General features: G+C 40.7%; 1 protein-coding gene across 3 annotated transcripts; it reads left to right on the top strand.

The window, feature by feature from the left end:
- Positions 1 to 107: 107 nt before the first annotated feature.
- On the top strand, positions 108 to 26,675 carry slmapa (sarcolemma associated protein a). Of its 3 annotated transcripts, XM_077603770.1 has the most exons (25): positions 108 to 1,432; positions 9,642 to 9,789; positions 10,149 to 10,221; positions 11,173 to 11,209; positions 11,592 to 11,654; positions 12,500 to 12,595; positions 12,664 to 12,735; positions 13,540 to 13,680; positions 13,749 to 13,886; positions 13,949 to 14,117; positions 15,109 to 15,159; positions 15,495 to 15,662; positions 16,533 to 16,586; positions 17,307 to 17,366; positions 17,460 to 17,528; positions 17,588 to 17,668; positions 18,381 to 18,440; positions 18,532 to 18,657; positions 18,733 to 18,807; positions 19,587 to 19,877; positions 19,955 to 20,072; positions 20,990 to 21,161; positions 21,231 to 21,365; positions 22,948 to 23,036; positions 24,532 to 26,675. In XM_077603770.1, exons 1-24 carry the CDS (start codon positions 1,235 to 1,237, stop codon positions 23,029 to 23,031), a joined length of 2,679 nt encoding a protein of 892 aa, XP_077459896.1. In that variant the 5' UTR covers positions 108 to 1,234; the 3' UTR covers positions 23,032 to 23,036; positions 24,532 to 26,675. The 3 variants fall into 3 exon arrangements, with proteins under 3 accessions (XP_077459896.1, XP_077459895.1, XP_077459897.1); XM_077603769.1 differs by lacking the exon at positions 22,948 to 23,036; XM_077603771.1 differs by lacking the exons at positions 15,495 to 15,662; positions 22,948 to 23,036.

The following is a 26,675-nucleotide window of genomic DNA, read 5'->3' as shown; positions in this document are numbered from 1 at the left end:
CATTGTAATTGGAATTAAATTTGCTCAAAAAGTAATAGATTAAAAATAAAAACTTAATTCACATCCGATATATAAATGCGCGGTGGTATCTGATGAGGTCAGGAGCCAGTCGAAGTTGATGTCATTGTGTCCGTGAATGCAACACCGCCAGTAGTCGGCTCTCTCCTTCCACTATGGCGGCCGCGACTCACGAAGGAGGACAACTTCTACCTTCCGACCAGGAAACTGCACTGCGGCGACACCAATAACTTGGACACGCTAGCCGGAGAAGCGCATGACAGCGCGCTTCGTTGGGCCCGAGCCGGGGATTTTCCGTGGATCCGAGCAGGGGGGGCGAAGAAGAAACTCCCCCCTGCTTCTTCTTTTTCCGCCGACTGTCACTTAGCCGGTTAGCTGCTAAAGGCTAAGACGGCTCAACGAGTGGTGAGTGGCCAAACAACCCGGTTTATCCCCTCGCGAGGGTGACTAAAATGGCATTTGGCTCCCACTCGGTAAGCGAACTGGTCGAGAAGGGTGCGCGAAGACCGTTCCGGGGCCCAAACGATAAGTTTGTCAGCACTCATTAGCAGCCTACCCGCGTTAGCCAATTAGCATTCCCCCGGTAGTTCGTACTGCTAATCCCGACTCGGGAGTGTTTATGTATTAATTCGAAGAGAGGACGGGAGTGATTTATCGTTTCAACCAGGCTCCCTCTTAACTCCCAAACTCAGCGTTTGGGCGTTTGTTTATTTCTTGTTTTTTGGAAGCAACGCCAATTACAACGCTTCTCTCATTCACCTATGTAAATGAATAGAAATGAGTGACTGTATGGATAGTTGCTAGCAAAAATAGGCACCGAGAGGTGTATTGACTTTTCCCGAGACAGGTTTATTATCGCCACACGAAAGTAATCAAGCTGTGCTTCAGTACTGGAATAGTTTGATGGACGTGTGGGGCTGTTTGCCAGACTGTCCTTATAATACACCGTCATGTATGTCCTGACTCAAGGCCCCCCTCACCCGAAGTATATAAGCAAGTTTTCTACCTGAGCCGTGCTAAAGTGGACAATGTTCATGAGTTAGTACCTGACCAGCCTCTCGAACAAATTCAAAGAAAACCAGAAAACTGATCACAGACAACCCCCCACTTTCACCGGACGATTCGTTTGGGGGATTGGACCGCGACACCTGCCATTCTGGAGCAAGAAAACCTGCCCCTCGTGTCCGGTTGGAGTAACACTCTCAAGCCAAAATCAATGCCTTCAGCTCTGGCCGTGTTCACCTGCCGACCAAACTCGCACCCGTTCCAGGAGAGGCATGTTTACCTGGATGAGCCCGTCAAGATCGGCCGGTCGGTGGCTCGCTGCCGTCCGGCGCAGAACAATGCCACCTTCGACTGCAAGGTGCTTTCCAGGAACCACGCCTTGGTCTGGTTCGACCACAAGACTGGCAAGGTAAGACTAACCCTTAAAGTTCATCTTTGGGTATCGTGGTTTAGTTAGAAAATTCCAAAATGCCGTCAAAAGTAAACTATTTCTGACTCCAACTGCAGTTTTCTTAAATTGTAGATACATACGTGCCTGTATTTAACAGGGCCTTTTTTTAAATTGAAATGAATGTTTTTTAGCTAATGTACAAGTATGAGATTTAAAACTTCAACAGTGCACAAAAACAAATAAATTATCAATAGATAACAATAAATAATAAAACTAATAAATAAGTAGTCAACATAGTACAACATAAGTGGTCAACAACATAATGAGGGAAGGGCACAAATGATAACAACAAAAACAAAACACTATGCTAGCTAACCTGCAAACATATCCACGAGTTAGCATGTCGTTATAAAGGCCGCGGGGCAAAAGAGAGGAAAAAGTAGCATTTTTCGGATCCAAAAAAACATGGTAGTCTTAAAATCCTGCAAAAAAGAAGGTCCTTCAACGTGGGACACCCAAATCCCCCCCTCGCTAACTCCAAAAATCCTTTCCTGTGATTCTCTAAGTGTCAACTTTTGACTAAACCCCAACAAATTGCTTTATTTTAAGGGAGCCCGTCCATTAAAGCCATCCTGGGGCAGAAACAAACCCGGCCTTGTGTCCTGGGAGCGATAAGTCATCTCGGCACGACACAGGAAATGTCCTTCTTACCCAAGGGATGCTTTGTTAAATAAAGACACTCTTATGCTTTTTCCCCTCATTATTGCGCAGCCTGAGGAGGAAAGGGTTAGAACAGATTTATGTACGGTGCCCAAATATTTACCATTGTGACAAATTAATTAATGGCGGTGACACAGCGGGTTGCGTCGACCTATTTTTTTTACAAAGTACCATATTTTCTCGTCCCGCGTATAAACCACACCGATAAAATTGCCTTAAAACCATTGAATTTTACAGTTTCTCCCATATAAGCCGCCCCCTGATTGACAATTTTCACCTCCATATTCATGGTTTTAATAGGGAGTACAAATGTGTTACTTTGACGGGGAAATCTGCATGTAAACAAATTCAAAAAGGAAGTCATGTGCGCAGTACAACTAGGAAGTGTGCGTAGCGGTTTGGTTTGTCATCTCTAGGTAAGATGGTGGCGCCATGAGCGAGCAATGGCAAGCACAAGTGAGGTTTTTTTCACGTTTTATGCGATATACGTTTTTTCTTCTTGATTTTCATTCATAGACATCAAAATACAATTTGTTTGAGTATTTTATCAGTTCATATTTTCTCTATTTTGAAAGAAACGACCGTATTGTCTTGCGTTTCGTCCTCGTCACCGTGCAGTTTCGTGCATGCCAAGTCTTATTTGTGCGCATATAAGCCATACCATTGATTCAATCAATATATATATTTATTTTTTTAAATTAATACCAGGAAAAAATCGAAGTAGTGAATTCGCGATAAGTGAAGACGCGATAATCGAGGGATTACTGTATTCTGGTGTACTGAGGCGGTTCTCCCCTGAACTTGAACTGGACAGACAAGTCAAGTCTCATGGCGTAATGCTTTAATCTTCATTAGCTAATTAAAGATTTTTTTTTTTACCTCAAAATCCTCCCATCGGGGGAGCCACGAGAACACGTATAAATTCCGCGGGGAGCAATCTGATCAAAATGATGAAACACACGCTTAGCATTTCATTTTGGATTTGAAATTGAAAACGGGTCGGAGGCACGGTGGACGGATTGCAGCGTTTCTGGCATCGCTTCTCCCGCAAAACAGGTTCGACCGGCCCAAGGAGTCATGGGATTAGATTAGAGCCGCTGGGTTGTCTCCCAACACAAGTCCTAACTGGCACCTTTATTTCTCTCTCCTAGCCACATTAGACAACACCGCATTAAAAGGGCTTTATTGAGCTCGTTGGCTGCAATTGACGGCACCAGACGTCCAGTCCACTTTGTTATTTGAATAAATGACATCTATTGTCAGTGGCAGGCAATCATTTTTTAAGAAGACTTGTACAACAATACCTTGAGATACGATCTTAATGCATTCCGGGACTGAGCTAGTATGTTGTTTTACTCGTATCTCAAATCAACGTTCACTACCCTTCATTGCTCCTGCTAGCTTTAGACCCATTGTTTTTTTTCTCCTTAACTCTGCACTGACTAAAGCAAAAAAAAAACCTGAAAAATGCAACGCTCCGCCCATTGCTCTTGGATTTCTTTGCATGAGGGAGATGCGGCAAGAAAGACAGTGCCATGCTGAAATCATAAGCAGCCTCTTGTGTTTCGGCCACCTAGCTATCTCGTATGCTCTTATCTCAAAATTTGTCTCGTATCTCAGGGCAAATACATATTCCGAATTTTACTTGGATCTCAAATTGTTCATATGTTGGGGCACTCTTATGTCAAGGTATTACTGTAAGGGCTTTCTCTACAGCTACTACATTTTTTTTTATTATTATTTTCACTTTTTTGTTAGTTTGCCTAAAAAGTATCCTCAATATGTTAATCGCAAATATTCTTTTTATATGTGTATTTTTATTTTTAAAAATACATGTTTATTCATCTATTTTCTTTAATAAAAACTTGAACAGGGATTTATAAATGTTTTTTTTTTACCATTTTATTAATTAGTTATTCGTTTTAAAGTAGTATTGGGGTTCATAACCAGTGTATCTGTTATACATTCTTTTTTTACACTATTTGATCTATTTATTTAGTTTACAAATACATTATTATTAATAATGTTAATGAACATGTACCTCCCTATGAGAAACATATGTTCATGCATAGGCAAGCGCAATGTAAATATAATCTTCCAAAGTCCAGGCGTATTTGCCAGGGGAGGAACACGACCCCCCCCCCCTCCCTCCAGCCAAGTGGTACGATCCATTTACAAACAAACGTACAAGGGATTATGTCATTATGGATAAATATTGAGACTTGACGACCGCAAGGTGACGACCACTTGCGTCCTCTAGAAAGTAAAGCCGCTGCCATCCGGTCACATGACGTGCGCATGAGCCCATGACGCCGGTGGTCTTCAATCCGTTGTAATCTGCTACATATCGGCTTGAGGGCGACGCTGAGTGGTTTATTAGCGGGGTGGGGGGCGCCGCATTTGCGTTGAGGACCAGCGGGGAGTCCAAGTGGTTGCATGAAGCTTTAATAATAAATTGGTTTGCCTTCCTTTTACAATGGTTTTTTTTGGGTGAAAAAAATGATGAAAATATAGGATATTTAGTCTTTTTTGCCGTTAAAAATCCCTGTTAGTGACAATATTTGGGGGGACAATTTGCACCATTTCTGTCAACAAAATGTAGAGTTTTCATATTTTTCTTCTTTAAAATGTATTTTAGGAATTAAATTAAACGTACCAAAATGCAAAAGATAGGTGTTTTTGTTTTAAAAAAAAATAGGATGGATAAAATGTTGATTTTTTTTTTTTAATTATTTTTTTGCTGTAAATTCTCAACACAATTGATGATCAAAATTGTTGACAATTTTAGGTAGGGTAATAAAGTGCTATCTACCCAAATGTCTTTTCTCCAGCTAATTTATGTAGCGCTATCACAATATTTTAATAATAATAAATATAAATAAAATCAATAAATCACAAAACCCTTTTTTCATTTGTGAAGCACCAAAATTAGGTTGCAAACAAATTGTGTAAATGTATTTTATAAATATATAAACTTGGTCACCCAATGCCATGAATTGAGATATTTTATTTGGGATTTATTGCACATTTTTACCATTTTAATAGTGTACAAACAGTTTATTTATATATATATATATATATATATATATATATATATATATATATATATATATATATATTCGTGGGATTACGCTATACTTTTTTTACATTATACTTGTGGATAATTTTATTTTAACTCGTAACTGCCATAGCAACCAAAAAAAAATCAGTTTTGATTTCTGATCAGCCACATCCCTATTTAAAGTTTTAATTATCCCAGAATAAACTGTTAAAGGCGTGTGAGGCCTAACTGGCTGGATTTTTACACGCCACGTCTCAAATGTCACACGCCAGCAGCAAGTCGGGTTTTTCCGTGCGACACTCCTACCGGCATTTCTCGGCGTCCTACAACGTCAAGTCGCCCTTGACGTTTCCAACCCCGCCTGGCGTGCACAGTCGTGAAAAAAGCAAGTTGTTAGTGCAAGAGGAAGCTACGGTTATTGAGCAAAAAGGCCGCTACCTCATTCCTGGGCTGTCAAAATGTCACGCTGACATGCCCTAATCTTTACTATCCTCCCAATCTCTTCTACAGGTGGCTTATAGTGGGCTCACGATGTCATTTGACCTTTACCACGCCTGTCGCAAAAACACAATTATCTTGTCTGAAAATGTATTGCAATCTTTTTGTCCATTTAAAAAAAAAAACAATTTAAATACAAATATGACAGTATATTTTCATAAACCACCCATTCAGGTGCAATATATATATATATATAGTCATTCTTGACTAAAACACACAAACTATATTAAAATAATAATAAGCTATTTGAGTAGAACTAGGCCTGTTGCAAAAACTAAATTATCTTGTCATAATTTATTGCCGATTGGCGACCATTTTGTCAATTAAAAAAAGACGTCAACAATTGAACCACTAATGTGACAGTGTATTTTAATGAAGCACATATTCACCTGCAATAAATACACACTATATTGAAATAATAATAAACTATTTGACTATTACTAGGCCTGTCACAAAAACTAATTGTACTGGGCGATATCTTGTCTCTTAATTTATTGGCCATATGCGATCATTTTATCCATTTCAAAGAAAAATAAATAAATAAACCACCCATGTGACCATATATTCTGCAAAAAAAATTATTTCTTAGAAAAATCCCACACACACTTAAAATAATAATAAGCTATTTGACTATTACTAGGCCTGTCGCAAAAACAAATTGTACTGGGCGATATCTTTTCTCAATTTCTTGCCGATTATGTATTATTTTGTTCAATTAAAATAAATAAATGAATAAATAACCCCCCTAACGAGACAGTATGTTCTGCAAGGTCATTCTTAAATAAAACACAGTATATTAAAATAACAATACGCTATTTGACTATTTCTAGCCCTGTTGCCAAAACAAATGATTTTTTAAAGCTTTAGTATATAAAAATAATAATATGCTATTTGACTATTTCTAGCCCTGTCGCAAAAAGATATTTTTAAGCTTTATAACCCGATTTCCATCCTGAAAATGACACCATCGAGCCTGATTTCCAATAGATTCCGACATTCGGACAACACTAGTTTAAAACGCATGTGTCAAAGATGACGTAAGAAAAAATAAGTGGCCATATTGTGACAGGCTCCACCTTGACTTCATTTAAATTAGCACGGAAATGGTTTACAGTAAAACGTAGCATGGTATGTATTCATAATAGGGGTGAGCCCACTGTTTTTTTTTTATTATCGTGGCCATGTCTGGTGTACGTTATCCGCGATATTCGAGGGATTACTGTATTACTGTTCCAAAGTTTCGAAGACGAGACCGGGCTAAATCGCGCATGTTTTGGTCATGTGAGAGAGGAATGCTTGGAATAGCGAGTTGCTAAGCGCCGTGCAAAGAAGCCAATGAATGAACTGCGAGCGTTATCGGCTCGCTAGTTTGGAGACACGTGAATTCTTACGCTGACTCGTACTGAAAACATTGACTTTAAAAAAAAAAGGTGGCTCTGTTTTAAAGTAAATGATTTACAAATAGTGGCGCGTGAGGGTTGAAACTTGAAGATGGCTTATCTGGCCAACAGTGGGTTGACAGGTCATCACATTTTTTGTGTTTTTTCTGTTGAGCTTAGCTATTAAAAGCACACCTTGGTGTTTTTGGACCCGCGTTAAAAGTGGCGAACACACCTTTCGTTTGATGAGTCACAAAATGGCGGCAGGTGTGGCCGAATGCGGCGAAACCTGAAGATTTGACACTTGTTGGCTCTTCCTGTTGCGTCTCTGAGAAATATAAAATAAGGTATGTGAGGCATTCATGGCAGTAGAAATCAAAACTTGTCTTCTTTAGTTCCACATTGGTTTTATTTTGATGATTTTAAAGCTTTTTACAAGCTATGTTTTGCTAATACCCGTCCGTTGCCCCCCTTTTTTAGACCTGTAAAAACAAATGTGACCAGCACAGTAATTCCTTGACATAGAGATAAAAATAAAAATTAACATAAAAAGAATATTTGCAATTAACGCATTGAGGATACTTTTTTGGGGGGTAAACTAACAAAAAAGTTAAAATGATAATAAAATAAAAATGTAGTAGCTGTAGTAACATGTATTTATAAACTAAATAAATTGATCAAATACTGTAAAAAAAAAAAGTGAATGTATAACAGATGCACACTCCGGTTATGACCCTAAATACTACTTTAAAACTAATAACTAATTAATAAAATAGTAGTAAAACAAAAAAAATGCATTTATTCATCCCTGTGCAACTTTTTATTTAAGAAAATAGATAAATAAACATGTATTTATTAAAATAAAAATACACATATAAAAAGAATATGTGCGATTAACGCATTGAGGATACTTTTTTTGGGCAAACTAACAAAAAAGTGAAAATAATAATTAAATAAAAATATAGTAACTGTAGACCCCTTACAGTAATACCTTGACATATGAATGCCCTAACATACGAGCAATTTGAGATACGGGTAAAATTCCGAGCAAATATTTGCCTTGAGATACGAGACAAATTTTGAGATACGAGCATACGAGACGCGAGAGGCTGCTTATGATTTCCTTTCTTGCCACATCTCCCTCGCATAAAGATATCTACGAGGACTGGGCGGAGCCTTGCATTTTTTCCGTTTTTTTTTTTTTTTGCGTTGGTGCAGAATTAAGGGAAACGCAATCACGCCACCATTTTGTTAAATAAGCGCCACAATGTCCTGTTTTTAAAAAATTTTTTTTTTTTTTTTAAATGTGTGTAAATTTGCGTCTCCCATTTTTTGTGACGCATAACGTTGGCGAGGCTTTGCTGGGCAGTACGCTGTAAAGTTATGTCCCGCCCTTATCTCCAGGTTACCATGGCGACAAGAGGTAAGTCTGCGTGTGTTTTTATGCGCGCCGCGGATGGCGCACCGCAGTCTGAATGGCGAGAAGATGCGCCCGCTAGATCAACGCCGCCTCGTTTTCATTCCGTCGTACGACGTCCACACGTCAGGCGGCACGCCGCGTCCTAGCGTGTGGGCCCGTTAGCCCGCGCGCGGCGCCGTACGATGCGTCCGCTGGCCTCCGTGAGCACGCGCTTGACATTCACGTGCCGTCGCAGACCGACGAAGGAACGAGCGAGTAAGTTGGCGAGGTGTTTTGGCTTCACGACGATGCGCCGTTTTCGCCGCGATGACAAATATGGAGGATTGCCTCATGATTTGGACAGGAAGTGCACAGCTCAGACAGGTCGCAAGCCATTCATAAAGCACTTTTGGGATAAACAATTGACTGGTCGTATGGTGGTGGAGCGCACCTGTAGATTAGGGATGCTCCAAACGATTATTTTCATCGCCAGATAATTTTGCCGGTGGTGTTTTGGAACCAAAAATGAAAAAAAGGGGATTGTTTATGGATGTGTAGGATTGTTTTGGAAAGCAAAATGGCGTTTAAATTCATTTTTTTTACAAAGAAAATCCTCGGAATAGTCATTGGAATTTTTTCCTTCTTTATTTAACAAAGTCGTGTTATATTAAAGACTATTTTTGTTTTTATTTTAATTTTAAATGAATATGTAGGTAGATTGAATCATGAAATGTAAAGATTTTTAGAAATTAAGAACATTAAGATTTGCTCTGAATACTCATGGGTATTTTTATTTAATTAAAATGTATTTAGAAGATTATTAGAGGATTTGGACAATATTTAGATTTCTTGTTTTCATAATTAAATGAAAGTTAAAAGGAAAGAAGAGAGAAAATATTGACACTTTCCTGCATTTCAAACCTCAATCTATTTACATGACAACACCATTTTCTTCCCATAACAGACTGGATTTATTTTGCAGGAATTTAAAGACAAACCCCCAAAATTAAAAAAATAAAATAAAATTCTCTGTAACAAACAAGAAAATATTTTCAAAACAACTCATTGTTATTTAACATTTAGAGGAGAGGACCTTCGCAACCCCTTCAATCAAGTACGTTATGAAAGTCGAGTTTTCATTTTTGCCTGATTTTCCTTTTGTTGTGTCAGTTCTACCTGCAGGACACTAAAAGCAGCAATGGCACCTTCATAAACAGCCAGCGGCTGAGTCGCGGCTCGGAGGAGAGCCCGCCCTGCGAAGTCCTGTCCGGGGACGTCATCCAGTTCGGCGTGGACGTCACCGAGAACACGCGCAAAGGTGTGTTACGCCAAAAAAACAAAAACAAAAAAATCGTCCTTCAATTTCATCCCATGTGATCGAGCTATTCCCATCGACTGAGGCGAGCGAGGCTAATATCCCGATCTCGCTGGGAACGGTTAGCATTTGAATCGTCAGACTTGGGATTGCCCTAAAAGACAATTTGGGGATCGCCTAAGTTTTTATAATATGGACATTTGGCTCAGATTTTTAAGCTCTACTACCAAAGCTTTCAAATTGTCATTTCGGTGAACATTGGCTTTGCATTTTTTATCTTGAAATGATAAAAAAACATGTAAAATACAGGAAAACATATAAGTTGATAGGTATTTTAATTTATTTTTTCGTGTGTGTTTCAGTCACACATGGCTGCATCGTGTCAAGCATCAAACTGTTCCTGCCCGACGGGATGGAGGCACGCCGACGAAGCGAGTGAGTGCAACGCCGCTCGCTTGGCTAAAGGGGCGGAGCTCGCACAAATTCAAACAAGCGACGTGTTGAGAGGTGTCGCCGGCAACTTTATGTGAGGAGAAATCAAGAATCTGGCCGGCGAGTGAATAGTCAATAGCAGATAGAGCGTTTGAACTCTGCCCCGTGTGACATCGCCAGCCGTCCAATGCCCGAGGAACAACACGCCGGTAACAATTAGCCACAAACCCAGCAGGCAATGTAAGGGATTTTATTTGGTGGATACGCCGTGCCACATTCTCCATTTTGAAGTCGCTTAGTAAGTTGGCGCTTGTCGTATTTTATCGAAGTTGTTTCTGAAACTGTTGGCGTTGGGTTATTCATTAACGGGCGGACAGTCCCCTGTGTTACGCCGTCAACTTCGCCCGTTTTTACGCTGGTCGCTGTAGTATGGATAAATACTGTGGCATTGATTTTTTTGGGCGCTTGAGAGAAAATCAAGCGGGGATTTTAACGGTCTTGGATTGGCTATTTTCATATTGAATGCGCCAAAATAATGTGTGCGTCACTTTAAAAGGCGGGACCATGCAAGTTGAGGGAAATGGCCCTTGATATGCCTTGAACAGGCGTTAAATTCCGTTCTGAGTAGTAGGGCTATTTCACTTAAGATCCGTCTCGGTGTCAACGCTCAAAAGTTTTGCTCGTCTCCTTATTGGTCAATGATCGCCTAAAGGAGAGGTCTCGGATTCCGTCAAACTAGTACTACAAACTTCATACATATCAATCTAAGCATACCGAAAAACCATCATAACTTTTGAAGCCAATACAAAACTTGTGCTCTGCATATAGTAGGTTAATATAATAAAAAATGCTGATTGCACGGGGTAAAAATATATATAAAAAAGGGAACTGAACAATATGTTTTCGCCACTTATTTTAGGCTAACCAAATGTGTATTGTTGTTTATCTTTGCAGTGTCATCCAGGCTCCGCTACCATTGCCTGTAGACAAGGTAAGAGCGCAATGGGGCTCATTTTATGACGTCTATCTGTGTCGATGTGTTGACCCACCGTACACTTGACCGCAGTTCGCACACCAACGTGTGAAGTGGTCACCTGATTTGAGGAATGCTGCCACATAGTTTCGTGAACGGACTTTTAGCTCGAGTCCGGCTCGGTCGGTCTTCCATCAGAACAACAGTGTAACTTGTCTGAGGAATGTATAGCACGTGACGACATTTTATTAACCTCATTAAATGACGTTAGCTTAGCTCGCGGTAGAATGACGTATCGGGTCGATCTGACAAAAATGCATGAAAAAATCTGTAACAGATTCAAAATCAGAAGATCTTCACTCTGAGTCATTTCAATTTGTGTTGGCGTGGTTTCTTCCAGGTTGCAGCCAACACTCCCAGTATGTATTCTCAGGAACTGTTCCAGCTCTCCCAGTATCTACAGGTAATACAGTGGCTCCTATTGGTCCCCACTTGCAATTACACATCAAAACCACACGCTACTCTGCTCGCACACATTTGACGCTTTGCATTTCTACTACCGTATTTTCTCGCATATTAGCCGCACCCTTAAAATTGCCTTAAAATCGTTGAATTTAAAATTTCCGTCCTATAAGACTCCCCCTAGATGACAATTTTCACGTCCATATTCATAGTTTTAATAGGGAGTACTAATGTGTTACTTTGAAGGAAAAATCTTGAGAAAAATCATCCCGAGTGAGATAGTGTGTAAATCGATTGCTGGATTGCACATTCGTAAAAAGTGTTTCCAGCACGTAGACAAATTCAAAAAGGAAGTCACGTGAGCAGTACAACCAGGAAGTGTGTCCGTCCGTAGCGGTCTACTTTTCACCTGGTCTAGGGTAAACTACAGTAAGATGGCGGCGCTCCTGAGCGAGCGATGGCAGGAACAAGTGAGTTTTTTCACGTCTCAGGTTTTTTCTTCTTCTCAAATTTCATTCATAGACGTCAAAATACATTTTGTGTAGCGTTTTAACAATTTTTATTTTCTCCGTTTTGAAAGAAATGACCATATCGGCCGCATTATCATGCGTTATGGCGTTACGTCTTTGTCACCTTGCAGTTTCGTGCATATCAAGTCTAATGTGTGCATATAAGCCGTACCCTTGATACAGTCATCTTTTTTTAGCAACAAATACGGCGTAAATGTGAGAAAATACGGTAAATTCCTGTTTGTGGCGGCCTTCGAATTAGCATGCTAGCTTAGAAAGGCACTCCTCTCTTGTGGTCCTTTTTGAAATGATGACTGGTGTTCCCTTTCTGGTACAGGAGGCCTTACACCGAGAGCAGATGCTGGAGCAGAAGCTAGCCACGCTACAGCGTCTGCTCTCCACCACTCAGGAGGCATCGGAGAGCAGCTGGCAGGTAGGAAAGGACTTTTGGGGTGGGACAGATGGACGGATGGACGGATTTAAACCCTCTTTGTTGTCCAGGCCATGATTGACGAAGACCGTTTGCTGTCCAGACTGGAAGTGATGGGCAGTCAGCTGCAGGCCTACTCCAAGGTGACGCTCACATTAGCTTTCTTTGGAGAAATTTAGTGCACATTCAATGCATTTTTTTTACCACATTAGTACACCATCCAACCGTTCCCCTTCCTTCCAACAAAGCTTACATCTCTGTAGATCAGTGGCGTCAAAGTGGCCCGCTAGGGTGTCCGATCCGGCCCACAGCGTTGTTGTGCCTGATGGCATTTTTTGGGAAAAAATCAGCATCAAGCGAAAAATGAACAAGAAGCCTCTGGCAAGGTCCTTCAAAAGCAATAGGAAATGATACAAAATTAACCGGAAGTGACCTATGTATAGGTGGAAGTGAAAAACAAAGTGAGGCAAAATGAACTCTGCTCGCTATTGACAACGATAGAAGTTCAATTTGCTTCAACCTGATGTGGATGCTCATCTTTCAGTCCCATTGATGGCCAGTAAGTTTACATTTTGGGCCAAAAATAAACCAGTGTACTGTGCATCCATTGTTGATTTTTATTTTTATTTTTTATGTATTGGCGCTAACATTGAAACTATGACTGCTAAAAAAAATCACTCCTTTCCTAAAGTTAAAAACATCACTGGACTGGCTTTTATTTTTCACATTCCCCCCAAAAATTAAACGACTTTTAGCTATATACTTTTTTCGTTTTCTTCTTCACGGGCAATATCCGTAACTGTTAGCTAGCATTGGTAGGAGGACGACTGGGTTCTGGAAATTAAATTTCAAAGTTGACATATTCCCAGTACTCTCCCATACCGACAACTGCTTTTTATTCCGATATTCGTCCCATGACTCAACGGCGACTCAAATCTATTTTGCAGTCTCAGACGGAGGACGGGATCCGTAAGGAGCTGCTGGCCCTGCAGGAGGACAAACACAACTACGAGACCACGGCCAAGGAGTCTCTCCGGAGGGTCCTGCAGGAGAAGATCGAAGTGGTCAGGAAGCTTTCGGAAGTGGAGGTGCGACACGCTCGCTTGCCGCTTCGCTCCCACGCCCGCTCACTTCCCGATCGCTCGGCCCACCGCAGCGTTCGCTCAGCAACACGGAAGACGAGTGCACCCACCTGAAGGAAATGTCCGAACGCGGCCAGGAGGAGCTGCGGGAGCTGGCCAACAAGTACAACGCCGCCGTCAACGAGATCAAGGAACTCGTCGACAAGATCAAGGTGAGCCGCCTGCCCGTCTCGCCGTCCGAGCGCCGTGTCGACGGGGGATTCTGTCGTCGCAGGCGGCGGAGGGACGGCAGGAAGAGCTGACGCAGCGCGGGGTGGCGGAGAAGCGCGAGCTGGAGATGCGCATCGAGGCCATGGAAGAAAAAGAGCAGGTTCTCCAGGCGCGAATCGAAGCGCTGCAGGCCGATAACGACTTCACCAATGAGAGGCTCGCCGCTTTGCAAGGTAAACATTTTGGTGATGGTGACAATTGTGGGCACGCTGGGATGAAAAGCTTCATTTCTGTCATTACAGTCGTACTTCTACTTACGGAATGAATTGGTTACAGAACTTTTTTCGTAAGGAGAGCGGTACTTTCTATGTAAATTCTGTCATTCGTCCCACGGTCCTCCAAAAACAATTTTTAATGTTGCACCCTATTTACACTCGTACCTCTACTTACAAAATGAAGTGCTTTTTTGTGACTTGAATATTTCGAAAGTAGCTTTAGATGTAAATTCTGTCATTCGTTCCACAGTCCTAAAAAAAAATAGCAACCGTAAGTAAAACAGGCCGCAATAATGTTACCAGGACAATTTCAAAATAAAATAATGGAGACAAGAAATGCATTTGCATTCGGAGGAATTTCGTAAACTGATTTTTTTTTATCGAGAGGCATTCGTAAGTAAAGGTATATTTTACTTACCAAACATTTACAGAGCTAAAAATTCCCGCCACTTCTCAAATCTCCATCCAAAGTATCACATTGTTTTTTTTGAATATAGAGAAAGCAATAGTTGAACACAAATGAGTATAATTGAATATTTTTCCCAACAGATAAATTAGATATACAAATCTAAAAATCTTTAATAGATCACTCTCTTAACAGATTAGCTACCACTACCAGGTAATGAACTAAATATTATAGAAATAATATTTGTTGCCTACATGACCCACTGCGTAATGTCTACAGACATGGTCAGATTTTTTTTCCTCCCTAAAAATAATGGGTCTCCTTGTCCAAAATGAGGATTTTTACCACTTTAAGGGCACATTTTTAAACAACTCCACGGACAAAAAGGCTATCGTTTCATTTTGTAACCTGGTTAGAATCCAGGATTCCCCCCTCGTCAATGTCACCCTCACCCTCACCCACGAACGCAATGGATGTCTCTCGCCGTCAATGTCCCCCAATGAGTTAAGCCAGTCAACGCGCGCTTGCCGTTGTCGTCCACAGTTCGTTTAGAGCATCTCCAGGAGAAAAGCGTTCAGGAAAACAACAGTCTGGGTGAGTCCCGCTGTCACTCGGCTCCCCTTTTTTACCCGCATGAAAACCACCCGTCCGTCCACTTCCTCTCTGCTTTTGCATGCCGTTCAGTCTTGTCTGCGTCGTCGGCTCGTCCGACGCTTTCCGGGACAATTCTTCCTACCACTGGCTGCTTTTTCGCGGTGGCGCACATTTGGGGTGAAATGGACTCGGGTTCGGCCGCCGAAAGGATGGCAGCGTGCGGTGTGCAAACGGGGTTCGCTTCGGGACACGGTGGCGGATTTGCAGCGGGCGTCGGAACGAGCGCCACGGACCTCTCCGTATATCGGCGTTTGTGTGATGTGGTCACGCCACAGATGAAGAGGAGGAGTGTCCTAAAGCGGTGGCGGCGGAGGAGGAGCCCCCGTTGGAGGAGGAGCCCCAACCGCGGTCGCCCGGGAGCCCGGTGGAAGAGGAAGAGGAGGAAGATGAAGAGGACGAGGATACGGACACTGACGACGGGGCCGTCGGAGGAGATGTGGATGGTAGCCGTGGTTTTTCCAATTGTTTCTATGCCTTGGCCACCAAAAGCCTTGCCAGCCGATTGTTTTCGCTACACGTCGACTCATAGGCTCATATACCGTATTTATTCGAGTATAACGCGCACCCATAATTTGTGACTAATAATTGGTGTCAATATTTTTTTCCATTTTGCGTGTGTACTGGTAACTGGTAAATGCTGAATACATATCGCCATGGCAAAACATTTATTCACAACATATGGTACGGAACGCTGGTAAAACAAACTACTAACAGCACAATTCTCAAATGGAATTTACAATTTTAAATCCTTAAAGTCTAATTCATCATCATAATGTTTAAAAATTTTCAAGATCAGATTCACCAAACAATTGATTCCATTCTTAAGTTCTTTTTTTTCTAAGTGTGAGCACTGACCCATAGAACGGGCTCTTGCGCCCCCTCTGGCAGACAAAGACGGTTTTACGTCTGCCATTATACATGACGGCTGAGAGCAGTGTTTCACCGGGATTCGTGTATAACACGAACCCAAACTTGGCTTCAGTTTTTGGGTGCTAAATTTTGTGCGTTATACATGAATAAATACGGTAGTAATCATGTTATTTATTGTTATATGAATCCAGGATTGTTGCGGTAGGGTTAGGGGGGCCTTTAATTAGGAATGTTTTGACTGAAAAACTACTTTGACTCTATCCGGCTCGCTGTTGTTGCTTCCGACTCGGTTGAAAAGACGCCATTTCCAGTCCGCCGTTCTTCTGTGTTTTCCTCTGGTTTGTCGCCATTCCTTGTTGAGGCTCTCGATGTTTGTGGCCCGTGCTCGTATCTCGAGCGAAAGGCCGAGCGCCGCCATTAACACGCCATCTCTGTTTTGTCAGACAACTGTCACGTTAACAACAGCGGGGGAATCCAACAGTTGATCGAGTGTCCGTGTGAGTACAACGTGCCGGCCTGCCATCTTTCTTCATTTCCTCGGACTTGCTTTCTCGTTCCAGTCGTCTTTTTTTCTTTAAATTCATTTCTTATATTCGGCCTCCAGTTTGGATTCGCAAATCTGCTCTTTGACCTTCTTTGCATGCTCATCATGATGCTTTTTCTCAGGGTGTTTTACTCTGAACAATGCGGGTTGGATGAAAAATGGAGGGCCATTTTTGGCATTGGTCAGGATAGGGCTTTTTTTTGTCCCAAAATTTTGGAGAGAAACTGCAAGAGTCGTGTGGCTTATCGGAACGGTGACAATCGCTCATAATACGCCAATGGAGGATGCTACCGTGTAAAAAAATGTTTTTGCACCCGTCACATTCCACGTTCTTACTGTTTCAACCTGAAAATGCTCCCAAAAAATCACCTTATGTGCTAATAACTTATGCTAAGACAGTTTCCCCTCCTCGTGACCATGCTAACATCTTCCAAGATGCTCACGCGAGTCTTCATCAAACTTCAAAAATCAGAAAAATATGTCACTTTAATGTATCTTTGTTCTTAGTTTCCGCTAAAATGGAAAAAAAAAGACCTTCCCCAAAAATGTCATTTTCCTATATTTTTTTTCTCTTCATTATGCATTCTTACATACAGTAAATGTTTGGCTAATTAGTTGCCGGAGTGAAAATATCTTGACTGACTTTGCCTGCTTTTCTTTCTTTTTTTATCAGCAGTGAAGCAGCTCAAGGAAGCCGTCAGTTCGTCCATCCACAAACTGGCCAACTTTGATGGTGAGAATCTTTAAAAAAAAAAAATTGTAACTGCGCTGCTCATTCCATAAATCGTTGCTCCACGGCGTCCATTTTCTGCGCCCGTCCGTCTAGATGCCCAACTACAGAACAACCAGACGGCGGGAGACGACGACATCCTGACCAGCCCGGATCGACTGACCGGTAAAATATGCCCAAAAAGCAAATTTGAACTGGAGTTTAACTCCCCCCGTCTTCCGCAGGAAACCAAATGGACGCCAAAGAGTCGGACATGTCCGATACGCTGAGTCCCAGCAAAGACCGTAGCAGTGACGACACTTCAGGTCAGTCAAACTTGACGCTTCCCCTCATTGGTTCTCAAATGTTGCTGCCGACTAGTGGACTTACCGTATTTCCTCGCATATACGCTGTATTTGTCACTCAAAAAAATGATGACTGAATCGAGGGTACGGCTTACCTGCGCACAAATTGGACTTGACAAAGACCAAATGCCATAATGCAAGACAATACGTTTATTTCAAAATAGAGAAACACTAAAAATAATTATTTTGATATCTATGAATGAAATTCAAGGAAAAAAATAAACTGTATATTGCATAAAACGTGAAAAAACTGACTTACTTGTGCCTGCCATTGCTCGCTCAGGGCGCCGCCATCTTCCCTAGACCGCTACGGACTCACTTCCTGGTTGTACTGCTCACATGACTTCCTTTTTGAATTTGTTTACGTGCAGGAAACACTTTTTAGGAATAAACTCCAGAAATAGCACATATGATGAGGGCGTCTTATACGACAGAAATTGTAAAACTTAACGGTGCAGCTTATACGCAGAGACGGCTTATATGCGAGAAAATACGCTAACCGAAAGTGTTGCCGCCCATTGTTTATTTCCACCAAAAAAAGATGTAAAGATTGAATTCCGATGGATTTTGAATCAATATATCGCGGAATCATTTCCAAAAAAGAAACGCCTTATGTAATTACAATGTGACAAGTATGAGTTTTACACGTTTTGACTAAAAAATTGTGTGGCAGACGGTAACATGGACGACCAGGAGCTCAACGAACCACTCAACAGAGTAGCTCTTCTCAAAGGTAACTATTTCAGAGCAAATCTTGTTTTGAAGCAGCAGTACTCTTGGTAAACGACTTATTATTTATGTTTACCTATTTTTTCCTGGTGTAGCTGAGTTGCACCGGGCCGGTTTGGAGCCCGACGACACGGAACAGGTCATCCACCATCTCCACAGAGAGCTTTTGGAGGCCCAGGAATTAGCCAATAGTGGCAAACAGAGATGTCTAGAGCTTCAAGGTAAGGTGTTCCAAAAAAAAAATGTCTTCCATCATAAAAATTGACATTCTAAATGATGTTGGTTGTGTGTTGTAGCTCTTCTGGAGGAGGAAAGACGCAATAACTCGCAACAGACGGAGGAGTCAACCAAACAGATCCAGTACCTGCAAAGTTAGTATTTATATATATATACACAATGGCATTGTGCTAAGGGATATTATACAAACGAATCATAATAGTGAGTAATATGTCCATGGAATATTTTTATACTTTTGGCTCGAAAAAAACAATGAAAATGACAATAGCAAGTCTATTTTTGTAATATTAAATGGGGAAGGGGAAATTGATACAGATTTTTAACAGTACAATTATGAGGAAATGTGTAAAATAGTTTTTAAAAAAAGAATATAAATAGCAAAAACATTGGATTGGATTGGATAGCTTTATTCATCCTGTATTTTGGAAATTTCATTGTCACAGTAGCAAGAGGGTGAGAATACAGACACAGAAAGACGTTTTAAACATCAATAAATAGGTCATAAATAAGTAAATAAATAAATAATGATAATAATAAATACATAAATATATAAGTAAATAAATAAATAATGATATAAATAAATAAATACATAAATATATAAGTAAATAAATAAATATGAAAACACGAAGTATTAGAGAAAAAGAATAACATGACAACATAATCGATTGCTGTTGTGTAGATCTTGTATTAGAACTTCATGCCACTTTAAAAGAAAAAATCTATATATATATATATATATATATATATATATATATATATATATATATATATATATATATATATATATATATATATATATATATCTATATATCAAGATGTATCGTCAATATATGACAATGATTAAATTTCCCATAATTCCTAGAAGCATTTTTTTTAATAAATTTTTCTTTGCCGTCTTTTTCTCGCCGAGCAGCTCAGCTGGGGAAGCTTCAGGCCGACATGGAGGCCCTGAGGGAGCAGAGGGAGAACACCATCTGCAGCACCAGGGAGGAGCTCTACTCTGCCCGAGAGGAGATCCTGGTCCTGCGCCACGCCGCCGAGGCCGCCGCCGCCCAGCGGGAGCGGGACCTGGCCGACCTGCGGGACCAGCTGAGCGACGTCCGGGCCGAGCTGGAACGCTGGCGGAGCGCCGCCGCCGAGTACCAGGAGGAGATCGGACGGCTGCAGGAGGACGTGGCGCGCCGCCGTGCCGGTCAGCTACAGGGTGCGCCCTTTTGCCGCCGCCGCCTTTGGCTTAAAAACTGGCCCATTCCTACGTCCTGACCAAGTTTCTACTTTTAGTGGAATGCGTCGAACTGCAGGAGCGCTGCACGTCTTTGCAGCAGGACTGCGACGGCCTGAGGGAGGAGAGGAGCGCTCTTACTGACAAGTTGCACCGTCTAGAGGCCGAGTTGTGCAGGTACATCAGATGAATGATTGGGAATTTTTAACGTTGAACCCCATTTACACTCGTACCTCTACTTACAAAATGAAGTGCTTCCAGAACATTTTTTGTAACTTGAATATTTCGTAAGTAGAGCAGTACTTTAGATGTAAATTCTGTAATTTGAAATTAATTGGTTCCAGAACTTTTTTAATAATTTGACATTTTCGTAAGTAGCTCAGTATTACTGAGCTATGTAAATTCTGTCATTCAAAATTAATTGGTTCCAGAACTATTTTCATAACTTGAATATTTTGTAAGTAGAACAGTACTCTATATGTAAATTCTGTAATTCGAAATTAATTAGTTCCCGACTATTTTCGGAACTTGAATATTTTGTAAGTAGAGCAGTACTTTATATGTAAATTCTGTAAATCGAAATTAATTGGTTCCCGGACTATTTTCGTAAGTAGAGCAGTACTTGAGATGTAAATTCTGTAATTCGAAATTAATTGGTTCCAGAACTTTTTTCGTAACTTGAATATTTCGTAAGTAGAACAGTACTTTATATGTAAATTCTGTAATTCGGAATTAATTGGTTCCCGAACTATTTTTGTAACTTGAATATTTCGTTAGTAGAGCAGTACTTTATATTTAAATTCTGTAAATTGAAATTAATTGGTTCCAGAACTTTTTTCGTAACTTGAATATTTCGTAAGTAGAGCAGTACTTTATATGTAAATTCTGTAATTCGAAATGAATTGGTTACCGAACTATTTTCGTAACTTGAATATTTTGTCAATAGAGCAGTACTTTACATGTAAATTCTGTAATTCGTTCCACCGTCTTCAAAAAACTACCAACCGTTGGAATGGATTTCCTAATCTATTAATTTCCATTAAAAAAAAAAGATTACATGCGAAAAAAATTGATTTATTTGTTTCTCCCGACAGCACCAAGGCTCAAAGCCTGCTCCTGAGCAACAATTTGGAGTCCCTGGAGAAGCGAGAAGAGGTTCTCCAAGGCCAGCTGGGTTCTCTGGAGGACCGCCACTTGCGGGACGAGAGCCGGCTGAAGAGCCAGCTAGATCTGGCCCAGGACCGCACGCAAGTCCTACAGAAAGAGGTACGCACACACACACCCACATATCCACCGGACCGGACCTCGTTGCTCACCGAATCTTTGACGCCCCAGTACGAAGACACGCGGTCGCAGCTGTCGGACCTCCGCCTAAGCTACGAGACCATGGAGCGGCAGAAGAGCGGCGTCCACCAAGAGTTGGAGCAGTGCAGGAGCAACCTCAAGCTGCTGCAGGACAAGAATGGCTCTGTGAGTACACGCACACACTTGTACACACACCTGCGACACAGGTGGGAACGGGGCCCCCCGACATCATCCAGTTTTTTTTTTTTTGCTTCCTGTTTTGCACTCTCCATTTGCAGCAGAAGCACCTCACATGCGTGCGTGCTTGCTTGTTTTTGTGTGTGTTTTTTTTGTTTGTTTTTTTGGCGTGTACATGTGGATGTATGCAAATGCCAGCACGGTAGAAAACCAATCCATGGAATCCCACTGAATCGAATCATAATCAATGATGGCAAATGCCGTGATTGCACCGCCAAACAAAGACCGAGCGATGACGGAAACGGACGCCAGATTGCCGCCATCCCTCCCTACTTCCCTCCCGCCACCGCCGCTTCAGGATGTTTAGCTCGACAGGACGCTCTCGCCGTAAACAAACAGCCCATTGCTTAGTTGCTAATCGTTCCCACATCCATGGGCGTCCGATCCATTTGGACCGGGAGAGGCCCCCGGTGATCCCGGTCCAAACGCATCGGATGTGTATTGCCGTCCACGGCGGCTATCCGGCCTATCGGATGGATAAAAGAACAGAACGGATTTATTTTCTGGCACTCGCTATTCATGCTCCCTTCCTGTATTTTATTTTGAAATTGGCACGGTCGAGTTCCTTTCCCAGACGGACTCCCATTGGCTAGACCACATGTGTCAAAGTGGCGGCCCGGGGGCCAAATCTGGCCCGCCGCATCATTTTGTGTGGCCCGGGAAAGTAAATGATGAGTGCCGACTTTCTGTTTTAGGATCAAATTCAAATGAAGAGTATAGATATATATTAAATTTCCTGATTTTCCCCCTTTTAAATAAATAATGATCATTTTTTAATCCATTTTTTCTGTGTTTTTAGTTCAAAAATCATTTTGTAAAATCTAAAAATATATATAAAAAGCTAAAATAAACATTGTTTTAGATCTATAAAAAAACTGAATATTCGGAGCTTTTAATCCAGTTCATAAAAAAAATCTAAATATTATATCTAAAATGGTCCGATGTATATTAAATTTCCTGATTTTCCCCCTTTGAAATCAATAATTGTCATTTTTTAATCCATTTTTTCTGTGTTTTTAGTTCAAAAATGATTTTGTAAAATCTAAAAATATATATAAAAAGCTAAAATAAACATTGTTTTAGATCTATAAAAAACTGAATATTCAGGGCTTTTAATCCAGTTCTTTTAATCCATTTATATTTAAAAAAATCTAAATATTATATGTAAAATGGTAACGGCCCTCGTGAAATCAAGTTGACGTTAAAGCGGCCCGCGAACCAACCCGAGTCTGACACCCCTGGGCTAGACTCATTATCACAGAGTTTAGTGAGTTTTTGCGAGGGTACTCAATGCAGCTTTAGTCTTAATTTTTCATCGTTCCATAGTTCAATTCCTCAATCTAAATGATATGATAACTAGATGCCGCTTTGCTGCCTTCCTTCCTCGCCAGCGCTGCTTGGTCCTCCCTCCCCGGTTGTTTTTTTTCTTTTTCTTGATTTGCCAGCTGATTTCTTCTTATCCCTCTCCTCCCACGAAACCCCGCCCCTTCCCTCCCCTCCCCTCCAATAGCCATCCATCCTGCAGCCCGTCCAAGCCATATTCATGGGTCTTATCCTGGCTCTGCTCTACTGGTGTTTCGGCCAGTTGTGGTAGAAAAGGTACACGCCGACGTGTGCGTCCGTCCGTTCGTACGTCTGTCTTTTCCACGCTTCCCTCCGCCCGCTTTGACGCAAAAATGGTGAAAATCCTCTCGCCCGTGATGCGTTCAGGGTCACTTGTTGCTAACCTCTTTTCTTAAGAAATAGACTATAGTAATCCCTCAATTATCACAAATTCACTACAAGATTTTTTTCCGCTATTAATTATTTATATATACATATCTTTTTTAAGAGCATAAAACTTCACAATTTTTACAGCAAATGCAATATTCGAGGGATTACTGTATTTTTTTTGCTCATTTGCCAGCTGTCAGTTAGAATGATACTAGCTAAAATATTTTTGGGCTGACTAAATAAAATGATAGGTGAACAAAATGTTAATTGAAAACTAGATTTACCAGTTCAAGCTGAAATACTCTGGTTATGGCCAAGAGTAATCGTGAAGTTGATTATTGTTAGTGTTCTTGAACGCATCACACTGGCCACGTTTTCCTTAAAGCCCTAAAAAGATGCTATTTGGCAACTTTTTAGGGCATGTGGGCAAACATGTTGTTTATTTTTATTCCACCGCCATCACAGCTGCTCACTCGGCTTCTTTTTTTTTTTGTTTAAACGCATGTGCAGCTTCATGTTGTGATGGTTTTGCCTTAAAAAGAAAAAAAAGAAAATGTTTCAATTGTCCTCCGCATGCAAGACCGACTCTCCGTGTCCAAAAGCTTGTATTTTTGTAGTTATTCTTCACTCATTCTTGTTTACTTTTTTCGAGATTAAACAAAAACACCAATTTAAAATTATTCCATTTTATTTAATTTTTTGTTAAGGCTAATCCCCAATGACTAAATTACATAATATATATAAAAGAATACATGAGAAATACATTCCATATTTAAGTTTTCATTTCAAATGAATACAAATATGTCAAAAAAATCAAAGGGCGTTGATATGGTCAAAAAATAAACACAAACAAAATGCATTTTTTGAAAAACCATTTCACAGAAATACTCTTAAAATATATCCACAAATGACATTTTTAGCCATTTGTGTCTGTGGCAATCTGGACCGCACGCGATGACATCATCAGAATGAGTCCAAACAAGAAGCGCAGACGCGACGCCATTCGTCCGTGCGTCCTCGTGTCAAAGCCGTCATTAAACGTGACTCAACGCTTCAACAATACAAGCTCGAAAACGTTCTCCGACTCGGCTTCCTTGTCCACAACTCAATCTGCCATTGACGGCATTAGACGTCCAATCTGGCCTGACTCGTGTTTACCCCTCCTAGACGTCCAATCAAATCTGGTGGGACGTCTATCACCGTAAAAGACCGCTAAAGCATTGATTGCATTTTTTTTAAATGATTGCAATCAATGGTGCCCCTTTGACGTCTATTGCCATCGATGGGTGTTTTTAATGTTATCCTTTGACTAACTAACCACACGTACTGTTAAATAGCTGTGCTAGCTAGCTAACTTGGATATATTTGCATATGCTAACAGGGCGGCTGGAGCCCTTGGATGCCGCTCATCGCCGTGATGGTCGCCGTGACGGTCGCCATCGTTTACCCCAACCTCTCCAAGAGCAGCTCGGCCTAACACACACACACACACACACACACACACACACACACACACACACACACACAGAAAAACGTACAAAGACAAGAGTATGGACACACAAACAGACACACACACTCATGCCACTGCTTTGCTTGTATAAAGTCAAATTGTACATAATTGTAGAGGGAATTATCAAAGGTTGTGGTTTCTCAGATTTTCTTTTGTCCAGCGGTGGGAAATGTGGTTTATATATATATATATTTTTTGTTTTGCTTGGTTTGGAATCATTTGTACTCGTTTTTTTTTGCTTCCATTTTTCTGCCAGTCGAACGGAACCGCTTTTCCCAAACAAGTCGCATATCTGTTCATTTAACTTTTTATTTTCTTATCTCAGCTAACACCAAAAATAACGTCCTCCCAAATTTCGTTTTGCAGGAAATAAACATTGCCAAATGCATTAACATGGTTATCAACAAGTATGGAAGCCACCAAAAAGTCACGTTTACATGACCGTATTCTATACAAAACACCCCCCCACCCCTTTTTATTTTATTTTCATTTTTTTATACATATTACCACGTAAAAATTAATAATTTTTGGACATGATTGTGAATTTGTGATGGTTGCTTAAAAAAATCCTTAAAATTATTTTGGTTGCGAACAGAAATGCTAACACAAGCATGTTTAATAAAAATGTAAGTCATTTTTGTTGAGCTGCAACGGCAACACAATATGACTTTATAATTAGTTTAAAAAATTGTAATGACCCATAATTTTGGTTACTAACACAAATGCTAACATTTTGCCCAAATTAAAAAAAAATGTGGAAGTACGGTTCTGCTCTAATGACCTTTTTGTTTCGTTTTTGTGGTTTTTCTTTGGGTGGTGGGGGGGGGGGGGGGTGATTTGAAACTTGAAGCCAAATTAAATATGGTTAAAAAAAGTTTTTGTCAACGTTAAGGGCACACAAAAGGGGGGTCAAAGTGCCTCTCATGTAACTTAACACTGCAATTTTTGGTGTATGTACACACAGCCACATTTTTATAACCCGATTTTGATTTTGTCGATTTACCATCCACTTGATCAACGTCGATTTATCTTGAAATTCACTTTGTTTTATACGTGAACTTCCTGCCAACTTGATGGCAACTTAACATGAATGACTTTCCGTTAACTTTGTAAAACAAGTTTCAAGGCTGTCGAGAACTTGTCAGTTTGAGTCGTACTTTTGTCAATTTCACGATGACTTTAATGTTAACCGAACTTCCTCTCACCTTTATTGTCACTTCCTGCCAATCAAAGTCACCTTGGCATCAGAATGTTCAACTTGCTGCCTGCTTTACATTAACTTTGGTCAAGTTACAGTGCATTTGTCTGCATTTCCTGTCAGGTTTCTTGGCTTCCTGTCAATTTTGATGCCAACGTTTGTCAACGTGTGGAAATTCATATGAAATTTTTCAGTTAAAGGGGACATTTTTAAACTTTTTGGCCAAGTTTATCACCTTTGTATCGACTTTGACGTGTTCCAAACTTCCATGAACTCAATCACTGCTAACCAATATGTATTTTTTGGCAACTTCCTTCTTGAAAAATCTGCCCCCCCGCAACTTTCTATCAAAATCACATGAATTTCCTGTCCTATTGTCATGTTTCGCCAAATTCCATTGTCAACAAAAGGACCTTTAGCCGTAGCACTTAGCATTAACGCGGCCACTCGTTTTGTTTTTGTTTGTTTTTTTGTTTTGGTTTGAAAGTGGTGGTGCGTTTGTGTGAGTGGGGTTGCGTAGCACCGTGTCTCACTGTATAGTCTCGTCACTTTTGTGTTCAAAAAAATTAAGGAACAAATATCAGAGAAACACTACAGAATGCGAAGGGAGATAGAAAATTGTAAAAAAAAATATAAAGATGCTAATGAATGACGTGCTTCTAGAATTATTTTGTTAAAGATGTGTTGTTAGCCATGTGAGCGGGGAATTGTGTAGATGAATTGAGGTTATATATAGACATACAAGTATGAATATATATAAATATGAATATATATATGCACAAAAGAAAAGGTTTGGAATAAAGTTGTAGCAAGCTGA

The sequence above is a fragment of the Stigmatopora argus genome, chromosome 6, assembly GCF_051989625.1.
Source record: "Stigmatopora argus isolate UIUO_Sarg chromosome 6, RoL_Sarg_1.0, whole genome shotgun sequence".
NCBI lineage: Eukaryota > Metazoa > Chordata > Actinopteri > Syngnathiformes > Syngnathidae > Stigmatopora > Stigmatopora argus.
This window is presented reverse-complemented; position numbering and strand designations above follow the sequence as displayed.